At 36.6% G+C, this 18,625-nt stretch overlaps 1 protein-coding gene across 1 annotated transcript in view; it reads right to left on the minus strand.

Moving 5' to 3' along the window:
* Nucleotides 1-2,626: 2,626 nt before the first annotated feature.
* The window catches only part of LOC126297471 (formin-binding protein 4-like), a 200,717-nt gene continuing 184,718 nt past the window's right edge, over nt 2,627-18,625 (minus strand). The window contains exons 9-12 of the mRNA XM_049988346.1: nt 17,585-17,847; nt 15,867-16,477; nt 9,808-10,212; nt 2,627-9,691 (exon numbers count right to left, since the gene is read on the minus strand). Coding sequence (XP_049844303.1) covers nt 9,563-9,691; nt 9,808-10,212; nt 15,867-16,477; nt 17,585-17,847 — 1,408 coding nt within the window. The 3' untranslated portion in view covers nt 2,627-9,562. The remainder of the gene's footprint in view (nt 9,692-9,807; nt 10,213-15,866; nt 16,478-17,584; nt 17,848-18,625) is intronic.

Genomic DNA, 18,625 nt, shown 5'->3' on the forward strand with positions numbered 1-18,625 from the left:
AAATATGCTATTCAATACCGCTTCAACCGCACGCGAGCTATGCGCTGGACATCCATTATGTTGGAAGTACATTGCCATTCTGTCATGCAGTGAAACATCTTGCGGTGACATCGGTAGAACATTACGTAGGAAATCAGCATACATTGCACCATTTAGATTGCCATAGATAAAATGGGGGCCAATTATCCTTCCTCCCATAATGCCGCACCATGCATTAACCCGCCAAGGTCTCTGATGTTCCACTTGTCACAGCCATCATGGATTTTCCGTTGCCCAATAGTGCATATTATGCCGGTTTACATTACCGCTGTCAGTGAATGACGCTTTGTCGCTAAATAGAACGCTCACAAAAAATCAGTCATTGTCCCTTAATCTCTCTTGTGCCTAGTGGCAGAACTGTACACGACATTCAAAGTCGTCACCAGGCAATTCCTGGTGCATAGAAATATGGTACGGGTGCCATCGATGTTGATGTAGCATTCTCAACACCGATGTTTTTGAGATTCCTGATTCTCGCACAATTTGTCTGCTAATGATGCGCGGATTAGCCGCGACAGCAGCTAAAACACCTACTTGGGCCTCACCATTTGCCTGTTTCCTTAAATAATGTAACTATCTGGCGAATGGTATGGACACTTGGATGATGTCGTCCGGGATACCGAGCAGCATACATAGTTTACACCCGTTGTTCATTTTGATCACAATAGCCACACGTCAACACAATATCGACCTTTTCCGCAGTTGGTAAACGGTCCATTTTAACATGGGTAATGTATCACAAAGCAAATACCGTCTGCACTGGTGGAATGTTTCATGATACCACGTACTTATACGTTTGTGACTATTACAGCACCATCTATCACAAAGCAAAAAAAGTGGACCAACTAAAACATTCATATTTCTTTACATACTAAACGAATATGTAATAAAAAATGGGGGTTCCTATTTTTTTAAAACCCAGTTGATATCCATTTGACCTATGGTGGCGCCATCTAGAGGGCCAACCATAGCGTCATCTGGTTTCCCCCTTCAAGCCAGACGAGTTTCGTTCATCGTAGTTTTTTCGTTTGATGCTTATTTCGTGAGATATTTGGCCCGGTCACTAACAATGGACCACCCTGTATATCAATATATAGAAGAAACTGCAACACATATGCACCAAGATTGTTGAAATAAAAATCGTGGTTTGTATTCACAGCAACCTGAATGAGTGGGCCAAAGTCATGGTATAAAAATCATCACAGAACCACCACCAACTACGCATCCCACACACTGTGTGTTAAATGACTCATTGGAAAGTCACTACACTTGACGCACTGCCTGCTTTGAAAGTGGGCAAAATAACAACTAGTTGGATCACACTATACACCTCCATTCAGCTACTGTCCAGTTTCTATGTTGTTTGACCCATAGAAACATGCAGCTTCACGTACTGCTGTGAGCAACAGCCTTTGCTGAGGTAGCTGACTGCAAATGTCCACTGCAATCAGTTCTCTTTGTGATGACCATTAAGAAGCTGGATGAGATGAACCTGCATTTACTGGCCATATCAGTTCATGTTGTGGGGGGAACTTTCATTGACAAAATGGAACACTAGTCTCTGGACCACTGTTCTTCTGCAGTGTTGCATGGCTGTGAGTTGTACACCATTCCTTGTATAGCTAACGCCTGGTACCTTTCTACCATGTTCCAAAGTGACCAATGTACTCTTTTAGAGGGTGACTAATATTTTATCAGGTGAGATTATTTTCACCACATAAAACTGTAATAAAGGTTTAACTTGTGTACTTCGTAGAACATATGAATAAATTTTTAAACATGAGATCACTATAACACTGCACTATCTGTCATACACCTACACTTATGTTAACACCTATCTGACTACTGCCCAATTCCACACTTCAGTATACATCAGTAGCAACAACACACACTTGCATACTGATGATTATCATTCCTTCCAGGTGAAACACGCCTTTCCTTGCAGTCGCAGCATTCACTGCTATTGATATCTATTTGGAAGCACCACAGTGTTTCCACTCTTTTGTCTTTTTAAATTTATGTTATTTGTGTGTTTCACTTTTATATTCTGTGATTTTTATTGTCACCTTATCTACGCTGTGAATTATTTTCTTGTAATTGCTCTTTCTTTCCTTTTTTGGTTATTTTACACTTTCTCTGTCATTATATTTTCCCTTTTATGGCTACAATTAAACCACAGTCTGTCACCTCTAATTTGTTGACATTCAGGTAATGTCTGTGTTTGTTGTTCATGACTGATTTCCCCCACATCCCTACTATCATGCTATCACTTTACTTGAAACCCTGTATCACTTCCCTACTTCATCCTTGAGTAATTATATTTCACCTAAAAATTTAATCATTTTGGCTTGCTATCTGCTTCAAAAAGTGAGCATTTTTCTCATCTTATGTATAGTTGTGCTAGTATAGTAAGTATAAGTTTTTTCTATGTTTATTTTCTACTAACTTTTGACTGGAGATCCTCACAAATAACTGTAAATAAAAGAAAATGTATTTATACTAGGGTGATTCACATATTCTTGCTCATGTTATTGAAATATCAAAACATACATCGAAGTAAAATGTAAATAAAATTAATGCAAGTGTCTTGAATAAATTACGCTTTAATAACAATTTCTTATTTTTTAGAATCTGTAAAAAATGTTTTAGTACAAAATATATCTAATAAACAGGATGAACTAGTTACAACTATTCAGGCACTGTGTTCTTTGAAGTACTTGTATATACAATGGTACAAAAATTTAAAATGTTACAAAAATAGTGTGTCCGCAGAAAAACTTGAACATGAATGTTGGGTTCACAAATGGTACTTACTTTCTTATATGAGCCCAAGTACCAGAGTAAGTGCTGAGACTTTCACATTAGAAAATATACAGAAAAATCATAAGACATTATTATTTTGCATTATCCATACGTAGCAGAAGTTATGAGATCACACAGAAGCTAATAACACTTGTAGAACAAGTTTTTTTGCTCCATTATAATGTATAAATAACAAAGTGAGTAACACTGAATTGCGTACAAAACATATTGACATCCACACTGAAAAAAAAAAAAGGTTTGTTTCTGGAAGCAAATGCAGTGTGCTAAAACAGGTTAAGTTATGGTACAAAATGACTAGCAATTGTTATGACAGAAAGTGTATGGTAGTTTTTTAATGCCACAGCAAAGCAAAATTGAACTGAAATTTAAAAAATTCTGGATTTTAATTTCATATTTAATATGAACTTGCCAAATTCTGCAACACTTGGTATAATTTCATGAACAATCTGTGGATGTTGCACCAATGTCACCATGTGAGAATTTCTTCCTTTTTAAAAAATTTTAGTCACATTACTACTACAACATAATAGAAATTTATGTAAGATATAATTTTTAATTAACAGAAAAAACTATAAATACATTAAAATAAACTTCAGGTTTCATACTAATCAATATCAAATTTGACTGTTATCTAATTGAGAAAGAAAAGATACAATTAAATTTACTGCATCATCTCTGACATGTTTCACAAATTTCCCAGGAAGTTGATTTATTTAAAAATATCATAGTTAGTTACAGCAATGTTCTGATGTAGCTGAATACTGAAAGAACAGAGAAAAATCTGACTCTGGAGAAGAAAATGGACTTCAATTGTAATATAACATCATAGTTAGTTACAGTAATGTTCTTTCTTATGTAACTGAATACTGAAACAACAAAGAAAAATCTGACTTTGGAGAGGAAAATGGACTTCAATTGTAATATACCGATACAAAATGATTTTCAAAGTTGCTTCCCATCACATCATTAAAATATGTCCATACATTGCGCAATGTAACATATCAGAAAGTTTGTTACCATTCAGTACTAATACCGTAGCATTGTTTTTATTACACACTGTGAACTGGATGTAGCTATGATAGCGAAATCATTAATAATCATTGAAAGTTTTGCAATTTTGAATGCTTCAATAAAAAAGTATCTGATAAATTATAGGAATTGCAATATTATGCTGCCACTGTTGCTACTAGTTTACTCAGGTATAGTAAATAATTTTTTTTACAGTGAAACTGTATTGCTACAGATTACACAATGTAGGAGCTTTAGGTATGCAACTTCAATCACTGCACAAATTGTAGCTGTAACCCTTCTCTGAAAATGCAATATTACATCTTTCCCTTCTTCCCTCCAAAGGTAAGGTGGTTTTCTGCTACCCAGGGTTCTGAGTGTGTTGATCCTCTCGCCAACCTCCCCAAACTATCTCCTCTATTCTGATCTAAAAAACGAACTTGTTTTTCAGAAAGCCGGGATTAGTGCTTACTTATTTTCAAATGTGTCTACTGATTATAGAGTGAGTTACATTTCCTGAAGTTAAGTGCAGGCCAGCCTATATTCTCTCTTTTCAGATGTAATAAATTTCTGAATGTATTTTTCCTATTTATATGATTAAGTAGGTTCTCTGTGCCCTTTATACAATCTCTAAACAGTGTATTCCAGAAGAAGACCACAGGCCACATAGATAATTATGTGGATTGATAAATTATAGTTTAGATAGGTTCAACAATTAACAATTATTTTGTAGATAAACATGTTACTTATCAAAAAGCATATTAGGAAGCTGAATAACCACATATCCAAAAATGCAAATCAAGGAATTTCTTTTGTGCAGGTCTATCTACTGCCTTTCATCGGCAAAGGTCCCGAGTTCGAGTCTCGGTCTGGCACACAGTTGTAATCTGCCAGGAAGTTTCATATCAGTGTACACTCCACTGGAGAGTGAAAATTTCATTCTGGGAACATCCCCCAGGCTGTGGCACATCCATGTCTCCACAGTATTCTTCCTTCCAGGAGTGCTAGTTCTGCAAGGTTTGCAGAAGAGCTTCTGTGAAGTTTGGAAGGTAGGAGACGAGATGCTGGCAGAAGTGAAGCTGTGAGGACAGGGCGTGAGTCGTGCTCGGGTAGCACAGTTGGTAGAGCACTATCCGCAAAAGGCAAAGGTCTCGAGTTTGAGTTTCGGTCTGGCACACAGTTTTAATCTGCCAGAAAGTTTCATACCTAAGAGGTATTTAGGTCACTGTGCCCCACTAATGTATGTAAACATTATTGTAAATTTGGCCGATGTGAGCTCTTACACCAATCTGTCTCCCTAAAACACAGTTACACGCACCTGTTCTTTGATGAAAACAGAAAAACCGCACATGTAATACATGAAAATAGCTTTAAAATTGAGGTTGTTTCCATAACCACCTCTTAACATCTTTGGTATCTTCCTTATACCCATTTTCACTTACATAATGGCACTGTTTCATTTTCAGACTGTCTTTATTAGTATATAATGTGAGTCACAGTAACAGCTGTGATGCAATATGTCAGGCATACCACCTGGAAATTAAATGATACCAATCTGAAAACAATTGTGGAGATTAAGACTACACTAATGAAAGTGGAGGTGGTTATTGAAGCAATCGCAGTTTTAAACCCAGTTATCACTGATGTGGTACCTGCATGAATAAAATGATAATGGAAGCAGTTCACAATGAACAAATATACAAGTGAGATGAAATTTTTTACACACTAGTGTGGCAGCAACTTTCACTAAATGCAGACTCAGAAAGAAGCCCTAATTGGTTTTAACAAAATGAAGACATCAAATGTCTAGCACATAAATGATTTTGTGGAAACGAATTGACAGTGAATATGCCTAAAAGTAACCTGTATTTTCTCCCACAGAAGATATGAATAGTTACGTAATATTAGTAGAGGGACAGGAATAACAACTCTGCAGTGTGCAGTATATTGAGTGCACAAACACAGGAGCATATTTTAAATACAAAGACAACTGGCAGCCTTTGATAATACTTCTTAAAATCATAACATAAATCTTCTAAATCATGAGAAATGTAAAAACTGTGTGACACAGCCACATCTTCACAATTGGTGCTATTTATATGGCTTACATCACTTTTGTTTTATGTAAAACTCGACCCATAAACACAATCAGCAACACAGATTACCAATCAACACAAACACTAGTGCCCACAATCTGTAATTAAATGAACAGTGTGTGCAATTGCAAGCAAAAATAGGATTTCAGAGAGTCTTCAGTAGCCTTCACAAATTATGTACCTAGAAGCACTGATAACAACAAATAAAATGTGAGGTTGCTCTGGCTATCCCTCTGAAGTACAGAATTATACACCCACAAAATGACATTATCATCATCTTTCACTATTCCAAGGTAGGCAATTTTAAGCCCTCACCTGCAGCCACATCAGCATCACTGTCTGACACACAAAGAATCTTGTGTTTGATCATCTGTACTTTCAAGTCATATCTATGTGAGAGGTTTGGAACAGAGTGCTGACAACCAAGCAGACATCTGAAGGAAAAGTAGTGACTAGTACACTGAGCACAAGTTCACTGATAACAATACTATATTCCTTCTACAGATAACATTACATCTGTAAATTAATCCTGAGTTACTGGTTTATTAAAACAAAGAAAAATCCTCAGAATATAGTGAACACAAATTGCAAAAGCTACATATAGTAAGTAAAATGAAAGCCGCAGCTATTCATTGATGATAAATCCTTGACATTCAAATGCCAATTAATTTTAGTTAGAAAGAATGATAATGGCATAAAGTTTTGAAAACAGTATGAGTACACAGACTTCAGAACTTCCTTGTCGAGATTAAGCAAAATTAAGCAAAACAGATGGGAAAAATGCTTAGCTACACAATTAAAATAAATAAATAAATAAATAAATCACAGTAATCACAACAGCATACAAATAATGTTTATGATACAATATCCACCTCCTTAGCTGAGTGGTCTGCACATCTGACTGCCACGCAGCAGGCAAAGGTTGGATTTCTGGTCAGGTCGGTGATTTTCTCCATTCGGGGAATGGATGTTGGCTCATACTTATCATCATTTCATCATCATCAACATGCAAGTCGTCCAATGTGGCATCAACTGAAACAATTTGCAACTCGGCGGCTGAACTTCTCCATGTGGGGACTCCTGGCTATCAGTGCCATTTATGAGACAACAATACTAAAAAAGGTCACGGAACAGGAAGCACGAAATCCATAAATGAAAATAGGTATAGAGTTTCTATAGCTTGAATGAAACTTTTGGCCACAAAAAGTATCGCTGTTATGGCATAAAAACCATAATCAGTATCTATATAAGAATATTATAGAAAACTGCCCTTTCTGGAATCAATATTATATTGTATGACAAATATTGCTTGAGAGGGCTTGAAGTTCATGACTGTACATGAATACATTTACAACACAATGTTGTATAACATAATTTTTGCACTGACAACACTGTACTTCTAGAAACATTTTTTTAATCAAACAGAAGTGTGTCATTGTATCAAAAAGAGTTCTGTAATGGTGCTCTGGAGCACATAACAAAATATGAGAGTTCTATCATGGGGATTGAACAGGATGTGGGCAAGACAGAACTAAATGTGGATATTGTGACTGTTATAGTATGCATTATATACAACACTAATTAAACACCAATAAAATATCAATAAAGGTGTACCAGAATATGTATTATATGTGAACTGTTGCCAGTCTCCTGTTGTCAAATCATTTTTACACTCTGTCCGCAGCTCGTGGTCGTGTGGTAGCGTTCTCGCTTCCCGCGTCTGGGTTCGATTCCCGGCGGGGTTAGGGATTTTCTCTGCCTCGTGATGACTGGGTGTTGTGTGATGTCCTTAGGTTAGTTAGGTTTAAGTAGTTCTAAGTTCTAGGGGACTAATGACCATAGATGTTAAGTCCCATAGTGCTCGGAGCCATTTGAACCATTTTTACACTCTGAATTTTCATAACGCATCAATTGTAGCCCAAAGAAAACTGAATAAAGGAATTATTAATTTGGAAAACTCCCATGGAATACAATGGTAATCTCTACAAGATAAAGGAAACGAGACCTATTACACCTTGTAAAATACTACTACTGTTGCGCAAATGAAGAATTCCCCCCTCCCATCCCCCTTCCCCAATTCCTATCTTTGCCTCGATCACATGAAGTCAAGTTACATGTCAAATTCTTACCATAAAGAAGATATAGTTCATCACAGGATTTATTAATTACATAATTGATTTTCTATCAAGACTAAGTATGTAAAATGTGGAATTTGTGACGAAATCTATAGATATTTTTGTCTCATTATTCAATGAATGGAGATGAAAACTATGCAGAGACTTGTGAAGAATTAGAGAAAAAGTTTAACAAAAATGGGCATTACTTTTGCTGTTCAGAGTCTCTTGAAATACCCACTGTTATTAAATAAAAGTAGTCTGTGCTACTTTAATTTGCAGTTAACATTTCTGTGGATGAATTCCTATGTCATAGAATGTGTTCTATTTGACTGTTAGAGATGAATTGCCTGATAAGAAAACATAATGCTGTCATACAGTGTTTTACACCAGCACTGAAGCAGTAAGTATAATACCATCTGAGGAGTACATCTACAGCTGAAAAATGGCATACTAGATCAACGGTAATCAAGAAAGTCTGGGATTATTTAACCTCCCATCTGCAATAAGTTTATTAGAGATGGATTAAAAGCCTACATAAAGAATAAGAGCAGGTGGAGAGCACAAGGATGGGAATGGATAATTACAATATACTTTTCAAAGGAAACATCACAGTGCTCACCTGAAGCGATTTATGAAAATCACAGAATACCTAAATCTGACTGCCCAGATGACATTTTAATGTCACTTCTCATAAACTTCGAGTCTAGATCCTTAACCACTATAAGACACTGCTAGGTGGGTGTTCAGAAGGCCTGTCAGTACAACCCACAATACATTTTGTATTTACAGACTGGTTAAAAAATATGAGAGAACTGCAAAAGTGTACCCTACATTAAAGAAGAATGAATGGCTAAGTGTGAAATTTTCCAAAGCATGAATCTACTTTCTTTTAAAAAAATCTTTGAACTGCCATGTAAGACATTATTTTCAAATAAAGAAAAACGACAACAAAGTACAACTTAGTAATTGTTCATGAAATCAGGAGAAATCTTGTACTGAAGGTTCATTATCTGTAGGATATCTCACTTGGTGGTGACATATGGGCACATAATTACACAGTATGCTGATAAAATCTGGGCATGTGCAGCACCTTTCTGACGACAATACCATCTACTCATTATTTTGTCAAACACTGCATAGCTTCATTCAAACACTCATTTATAATTATCCTTCTTGATTTTATTATAATAAAGTAACAAATAAATCTTAAGAAAATGCTGTATGGTACAGTCAATAATACAACCTGAGTAACTAACAGACAAGTAAAATATCACAGTATATTATTTTTTAAAAATAAATTTACTTGGGTATCAAATTGTCTCAGAAAATTTTCACATCAAATGAAAACAGTTTGATATTTAAGCAAATTGGCACAGTTTGTAACAATATATAACAATTCAGTTATTTGCCAATTTTGTTATAAATGCTCCCTGCTTAACATTTTAGTAGTCCATGACAAAATTAGGCACAGAACATCTGCTATTTATCTTTGAGTTCATCACCAAGCTTTTTATAGTCTCTTCTAACTTCCTCCTGAAGTTTCTGCCATTTAGCCACGAGCGACGACACATCTTTCTTCTTTAGTGACAATCCTGGTGCTAATTTTGGCTAGACAGAAGATGAGAGAAATAAAAAATATTACATTTATGCATTGCAAAATACAGTGGTCTTATATGTAGTCTGCAGTTCCAGGTTAACAAACAGTAAACCAGAGTCTAATTTACCTTTTTCTTCTTTCGTACTTCTCCTATAGGTGCCTCTGAAGTTTTTCCTTCAACATGGGCAGATACTTTTTGATGTGCTGTGCTACCAGTAAGAGCACCAACATTGCTATTAGCACTAGAAGTTGGTTCTATTGTGGCAGGGGCTATCATTGATTCCTTTTCAGTCTCACTGGCTGCACCTGTATGCTCACCCATTTGGTGTTTTTCAGACGATGCTGTAACTGCTGTTTGTTCAAGAGATGCCAGGTCTGAATAGAATGAATCAATTTCTGCATGTAGAGAAGTCTTTTCTGGTGGTTTCTCAATGACATGTGCTGCTGGAACTACAGGATCTGCTACATATGGCATTGGTCCATATTCAACAACAGCATTTAAAGGGCATATGAGAGGAAGACCACCACCATGCTGTAACACAATTATTACTTTTCAGTTAATGTTATAACACAGTGTACTGCAGTAAATAATGATCGCTACAGATTAGATGTATAGTTTCTATTCAAATAAAAAATGCAGACACAAGAAATGTTAAAACAGAGTATCAATTGTGTAGAAAAATCCAGCAAAATAAGGATTCCTTTCAGAAACGGTGGTATGTTTGTCATTATACATGTAATATACTCTAGAAGCACATGAGGAGCAGTCAAATGAAAACCAAACAATCACCACAACACAACCATGGTATGGTTCCATTCAAAAGTAATCACCAGATGCATTAAGACATTTATCTTCCTGGGAGACAATTAATCTCATTCTTCAACACATGCAATACTTTACAAGAGTACTAGCTGATAAACTTGGCACTGCCACAGTATTTACTTATTCCAATCATCTACTCATTCATCTCCTCCTCCCCATTCTCACTGTCCATCCGTCTGTCTCTGTGCATCTCCTCCTCCTCCTCTTCCTCTCCTCTCTCTGCCCATCTCCTGCCCCCCTCTCTGTCTGTCCATCTCCTGTCCCTCTCCCTGTCTGCTCATCTCCTCAACCCCTATCTCTGTCCACCTCTTCCTCACCCCTTCTCTGTCCATCACCCCATTATCATCCCCATGCTCACAGTATTTCTGCAGATGCAACAAATATTGCACATCGTTTGCTATTTTACACCATATGAATCCAGATATGATGTTAAATTTATCTGTGGTTTTCAGCCATGTGGACTAATCTTAAGTACGAAACATGTTGACAAAAATTTCAAACTTTTTCACATCACCTCTTCTCATCTACATCCCCACCCCTAGTGATAGTGGTGAACCTTAGCCCCCCGGTATATTTATACAAATAATAAGTCATGCAATTTAATAAATTTGTTTGACCTTGTTCTGTGTGTTCCTGAGTTGTGGGAACACTTCATTGGTCTTGATCAGCATGTGTCCCTGTTGATGACTAGTCTACCTCTAACCATAAGCCTGCTGATGGCTAGTCTACCTGTAGCTGTCAGCAGAGACACATCTTCTGACAGTGTATGATGTGAAATGTATGTTGCTACCTACTTATTATATCTCTTTGATGTACTTATTGCATACATAATGTTGTGGGTAGCGTAATGGCTTTCTGTAGGTTAGATTGTAAAACACAGTTATGACAAAATGTCTACTCTAAAGGTCAATGTAAACACTACTGCCTTGTACTAAGTGATCAAAAGATGACAGTTTAATTTATTGAAACTAGTTATCTACGTACAAATAGTTGTGATCAAGATTAATGAAGTGTTCCCACAAGGTTACACAACTGATAACTACTGATCATTTCCTCCAGAACTGACAGTGTCAGGTCATTGTAAAATATCATGCCTGATGTGTCAGTTTTACTACATGAAGAACGAAAATGTAGAAAGGAATAAACTTTTTTTCTTTCATCTTCCTGTGAAGGGTATCAACAAGAAAAGTTTTAAAAAGTTTGAAGTTATGTGTAAAGTACATAACAAGGTGCTCTTATTCTCAAATTCTGGATGAATATTGTCTGGGTATTTGTGCAAGGTGCACACTTACCCTCACCCTCACTGCTGCCCTCATCATTTTCAGATGGTTCTTACATCCACCGGGCTTCTTTCCAGATACCAAGTAATGTGTGTATCAAGTTTGGTTGAAATCAATCCAGTAGTTTAGGACATGTTGAACATATGTCAGACATTTGTGTAAGATATAGAGATAACACAAAATAAAATATAGACAGGGGTAAGTGGACAAGACTTCTTAAACAAGCTAAAAAGCTTTGGTCCTCTGTAAAATTACTCAATGGAACAAATTCATCTGTCCCAATTCTCATCACGTATTGCGGCACTGAAACTGAAAATGATATAATTTGGGCATGGATGCTGTAGTCTGTCTTTGAAAATTGCTACACCAAAAATGATCACAAGGCATTTTCAACATCTGACCTCTGTATGGACACAAAAATGTCAGATACAGAAATAGGGAAGAGCGGAACTGAAACGGAGCTTCAGTCGTCTGACAGAGGAAAGTTGGTTATATTCTATACTGTATAAGCAGAGGAACTAGTTCCCCTTCTAGTATTAGCTATCATAGGTCACAAGAGTAACAGAGTGTGCCATGTGGCTGAAAAAGGTGCAGGTCATTCCAATCTATGCAAATGGTTGCAAGATCAGTGTGCAAAGGTATAAAACTATCTCACTAATACCATTTTTTTTATAGAATTATGAAATGTATATTGTGCTCATGTATGATGATTTTCCTGGAGACCAAACAACTCCTATGTCACAACCAAAACTCTTCTTGCTAGCACTGACTGTTCTGTACTTGCTCATGAGACCCTCAAATTGCAGCTGTGTGTCATGGTTTCCAGAAAGCCTTTTATACAGCTGTGAGCCACAACATAGTAAAAAAAAAAAAATGTCCATACAGAATATACATAAGTTGTTTGATTGAGCACTTCATAAAATACAGAACTTGGCATGTTGTCCTTAATGGGGAGGCTTGTCAAAAGTGTAGGTAGCATCCAGTATACCTCAAGGTAGTGTGGCAGAGCATTTTTTTAAAGAATTTTAGAGAGACTTTTAAAAAACCAGCACAAGGTGTAAAATCAGCAACTGACTTGATACATAAATAAATATAATTTAAATTCTGTAGATGGACAAAAAGATATATCATTAGACTACAGAAATAGTGATCAGACATTAGCAACTGTCACAACTTTCAAGTATCTAGGAGTATCTGTCTTGAGAGAATGTAAGGTGAAATGACTACATATATTTAACAAAGGGGAGGGAGGTGCCAGACTCATATTTACTGGATGGAACTTATTCAGGTGCAATGCATGGATAAAATATGTTTCTTGATATTGTTCGTTGGTCTGGGACTGTTAAAAATTTGGATTAATGGAAGAAATTTAAAAAAAAAAGCTGGGCAATACATCATGGATTTGATTAGTCAGTATGATAGTGGTAAAGACATGCTGAACAAACACTAGAGAGCGAGAGATGCAAGAAGAAAGTTTTTGTGAAGGGTCTTACTATCAAAATTCCAAGAGTCCATATTCCAAACTGAGTTAAGAAACATATTACTTCCTGTAACACACATCTTGCATAATGACCACAACGCTAAAATTAGGGACATTCAGGCTCTTACATAGGGGTACCAAGAGTTTTCTTCCAGTGTACCATCTGCAAAAGGAATAGAGATAAGGGATGGGGAAATGATACTGGTACTCTACACACGCCTTATTGTGGTTTTCCCACTACATATTTACATGTAGGCTTTAATCTCCTACATTCTTAAGGAAGACCTTGGCCCACACCATATGATAATGACTATAATTAGAGCCAGGAATGATGGTGGTAGAGTTTACGCTTTTCTGTACACCTGACATCTCTCATCTTTCAACAGCCGATGAGTGTTTAGCAGTTTTCTTAGTGCTCTGATATGTAAGTCTAGGCCAGCATTAAAAGTGATAGTAATAAATTATTTGGTAAATTTTTATTTCGTTTGATGCGGGTTGTCATGGTTGATGATGGTGCTAAGCAAAAAATTCTCCATAAACAAATGAGGGGTATAATTTATAGGATACATATTTTCTTCTACCCCCAAGCAGAAAACGGAGGACCTATCACAGGTGTTGCCAGGTCTCAGGAATGCACTGAAGAAGCAAGTGGCATCAGCTTGAGAAAATCCATTGCAGTGAATTTAATTTATCTGTCCAGATAGCAAATTAGTGTTCCTCACTCATGCTGAATTGCTGAATTTTGTAACATTCCATAATCCTCATGCAAAAGTTTATGAAATCAACTGTACTGCACAGGAACATAGACAAAGTTTTATGTTCACCATCATATCATTGCCAGTGGAATCCGACAGAACTCATACAGGGACAAGTGAAAGGGTATGTTGCAGAATGAAACACAACATTTAAAATTGGTGACACAGAAAGGCTTTTGAATGAATCTCTAGACAGCAAACCCCCTTCAGCATGGGATGAATGTGTTTGGCATGCAGGATGACATGGAGAGAAAAAAATTAATTGACAATGTGCTTGATCCTATTGTCATCACTCTAAGACAATGTAAATCAGACACCAACATTGACTGCAGAGATATAGATGATGACAACTGCAGTGACTGAAAGCAATGGAAAGTAAGGAACACAAACAATATTTATGCTGTCTTCTTTGTTTTTATGGCTCTTCCACAGCTGCAGTTTTACTATAATACTGATACATATTCTATCTCCAGCAACTGTAATAAAAGTCTTATTTAGAACAGATGCATTTTGCTTTATCCTGATGTGTCTTGACTGGACAATATTTTGGTTCCTACATTGCCAAGCCACTTGATTTCTGTCATAGTTTTGTCCATCATTGCTGTGGGAATATCACATTCAACATTTGTGTTAAATAACCTATATTTTAGCAATTAATTGCTGTTTGTGTATGACACACACACACACACACACACACACACACACACACACAAATATGTTTGATTTTTCAGCACACAGCATTTCAGTGACTTAAAATATACTTTAGTTTTTATGTTTTTGTGAGTCCATAATTCACTTTTGTGTACTTCGTCAATTATGCTCTGGTCAAAGTACTTTACAATAAAGTAAAACATGTCTTGTCTAAATAATATTTTTATTAAAGTCACAAAAGACAGAATATCTTCCAGTATTACATATAATATTTTTGTAATATTTAAATTATTCCCTTGAGAATGTTATGCAACATGTAATGTGTGGCAGACTGTGTCAAGTTGGCAGTAGTACACATTGCACATGACCAGCACAGCAATTGTAAAGCACAGAAGATAATCAGACAGTTCATAAGAAGCCAGGTGATGATGAAACATGCTGTCCAGTATGGTAGCCATCTGTCCATACACATAAGCATTCATACTTTCATGTACGCAGATGCCCAGGGTGAAGCACAAAATGCAACTTGCTGCACCAGCCAACATTGTGTATTTTATTCCTTTTGTTCCAATCGTATCATAGTGGTAGTTACGTGGTGGTGGGGGCTTAACTTTCTCCACTGCCTGCTATCCCCTAATGACAAGCTTATGAAGTGTTTGGTGCCTGCACCTGTCCTTCGCAACTGGAAACACTGCAGTCACCCCCTGTACCTTTACATTGTGTGGAACTGCATGATCTGCCTTCGTTCATGGATTTAATTATAATCAAGGCTCCTTAGTGACAATGACATGACGTCTGAGTAGAACTGTCTGCTAATGACCATGTGACACACATCACCAGTATCTTCCTTTCCTTATCTCTTTCTCTCACTACAGATCCTTCACCTCCCCCTGTACTATTTTTTCTGCATTTCCCCTTGTACCATTCTGTTTCCTAAATAAGTCTTATTTACTGTTTTTACATCTATGAAGATACATCGCAATTGACCACAGGAAGAGGCAATGAGCACCATATGGGTACCTGGAACATATGATACTTACTGGGCTTTTGAAAAGGGAGAAAGGTAAGGATGTAATATTTCATGATGAAATCATTCATTCATTCACATCCCCCGCCCCCTCCCCCCCCCCACCCGCACGCACACAAAATATTTTTAAAAAACCTTTCAAAAAAGTACTGATTTACAAATAATCTTACCATATAAGCACTATCATCTGCATACAGTTCAGCATGTGATAGTACAGTTGAGCTACTGCGTGATTCATCATCTTCAATCATCTCTTCACCATCAATGTCTGTATAATCTTCAGTTGTGGGATCATAACCTGGCATGATATGGGCAGACTGTACATAAGAAGTAGAAACAGATATACATGGTGGTGGAGGAGGAGGAGGTGGTGGTGGTGGAGGCGATGAAATAGAAGGAGGGGGAGGTGTCGGTGGCAATGGTGGTGGTGCAGATGCTGGGGGTGGTGGTGATGCTGGGGGTGGTGGTGGTGGTGGGGGTGGGGGTGGTGGTGATGGTGGAGGAGGAGGAGAAGTAGGTGGTGGTGGTGGTGGAGGAGGAGGTGGGGGAGGGGGAGGAGGAGGGGGAGGGGGACCAGCAATAATATATGGGAGCTCTGGATGATCAACTCCAGGTGGTAAAGGCTGAACCCTACCATCTCCTTTCATCACATCTGTTCCATGATCAGGTACTGATGACTGCACAGCAGTGGATGAATTCTCTGCAGGAAGTGGTGCTTGGGTATGTGAAACATGGAGTGGAGCAGAATCTGACAACTTATCACCGTCATCTGAAATGCCATCTGCAAATAAATACAAAAACAAATAAAGTTGTAGCTGAATTATTCTCTCAGTACTACAATAAATGGTAAATTAATAAGTATAATACTGACTTTATTCTGCTCTGAAGCGTTATCACTCTAGTGAAATAATAAAAAAGCATACAAAAATGTATATTAGGAGTACTGGCATAATGGAACAACAATACTTAAAAAAACACATGCACACAATACAATTCAGAAAAGCAATTAATTCATAGGAAACAAATTTAAAGTTGAACAGATCATCGAAAAAACCTACATCGCAAATATTACTGACATAATGGTTCATATATTACACATGGCATGTGACTGTGCCAGCTTCAATTTCCTTCTTTGTCACTCAAACTGCTCTCCAAGCATTTCTTGTATGCGTACAACGTTACATTAGAAGTGAACTTCTTGATTCACAGCATTAACAGGATAAGGAAATGAATCACCTTTCACCTGGCACAATGAACTCAATCTATCGTCTACCCCAAAGCCAGCTTTAGAGCAGAATCATAATCGTCTCAGGGAAATAAAGGAAAATCTCTGCTAACTTACATAGGGGAGGACACAGTAAAGGCATTTGGACTAATAAACATACATGAATAAATTCGCAAAACATCAGTAAGCTCTGATTATGTTTCAAAATAATTATTTATGATGTTTATGAATAACAATGTAACTGAAATACTGGTGCATGGGAATAAACTAATTTACAGCTGCCTTTGAAAAGTACATAAATTAGCTTTCTTAGTAAGGGCTTTTAACTCAACTGTGACTCTTTATCAAGAGATCTTTTATAGATATTACCAACATAATGCAAAGAAATGCACTAGATAATATACTAATCTACAGCTTTATGTATTTACTTTCAACCTTGTTTTCAGTTTTTATGTTGCTTGTGTGTAATAAAATACAACACTCAATATCAGCACTTAGGATAGGAAAATGAAACCAAATTTCAGTGACAATTTAAAGCCATTTTCAGCACTATTAACATGAAATCTTTAACAGTATGTACCTAATGACTGACACAAGGAACATAAAGCTGTAAATAATAGCAAAATCACACAGTTTTCTTCTCAAGAGAGAACCATGTATTACCTTTATGGTGTTCATATATTTGTTTGGACACAGATGCACGCTGAGAGAGTTGCTTCTTCTTCTGATCACATCCTTTATGAGAAGAGTCTGGTCGTTTATTATTTTTATTTTCTTGAGTTGAACATGGTAAACCAGGCTGCTCCACAAGTTCCTCACTGGCGTCCATTGAATCGTCTTCCACTGCGCCACTATCACCCAAATAAGGATATTCCCACTGAACTTCACCAGTCTCAGAATTGTAATAATAATATCTCTTCCATCCCCTAGATGCACCAGATGAGCGCAGCAAAAAGGAAAGAAACAAACAAAGAAAGAAGTGATACAACTGAAATAACATTCAAATATTTGAGAATGATTTTTATTGAAATCACTACAGATATGAAGCACCATACATTATTACACTAGACATATTATCAGCTTTCAGAAATTAGGGGCATTACACTGATTCATTCCATTACTCTTACAGTAATTCTCTTTGGCAGCACAAATCATACATGTGCTTTTAAAATAACACAATAATGATCATAATAATAAAACATTTTCATAACATATTTTTTTCTGTAACAAAAGTTAATTCCACTTCCTACATTTAAGATACAAGAGGATAACAAATATAGTTTTACAGAATTGGAATTAATTACTCATAAATCATTGTGGTATACACTGCTCATTATTTGAAGATCAATGGTTGAACATTTGTTGCAAGTAAACATAAACGATAAGTGGTAGCTGGAGCACATACAACAGCAACAGAACTACCAACTTTTATCAGACATTTTAGTTTAAAACTGACAAAACTGCATCAAAATTCATTCACATATCATTTAGGTACACCAGTACCTAAGTGATGTTAATAATTTCCATGAAAAGCTTTTTATATGACAGTATCTAATAGCATAGTCACTTACAATTTAAGTAGTCTACTTGCACAAAAATAATAAAACTGTTGCTTCATGTCACGTCATTACATATTGTCTGGAGTTTAAAGGGGAGAGAAATTACTTCATAAACTCATAAACACCATAATTATCTCCCAACAAT

The sequence above is a fragment of the Schistocerca gregaria genome, chromosome X (genome assembly GCF_023897955.1).
Source record: "Schistocerca gregaria isolate iqSchGreg1 chromosome X, iqSchGreg1.2, whole genome shotgun sequence".
In the NCBI taxonomy this organism is placed as follows: domain Eukaryota; kingdom Metazoa; phylum Arthropoda; class Insecta; order Orthoptera; family Acrididae; genus Schistocerca; species Schistocerca gregaria.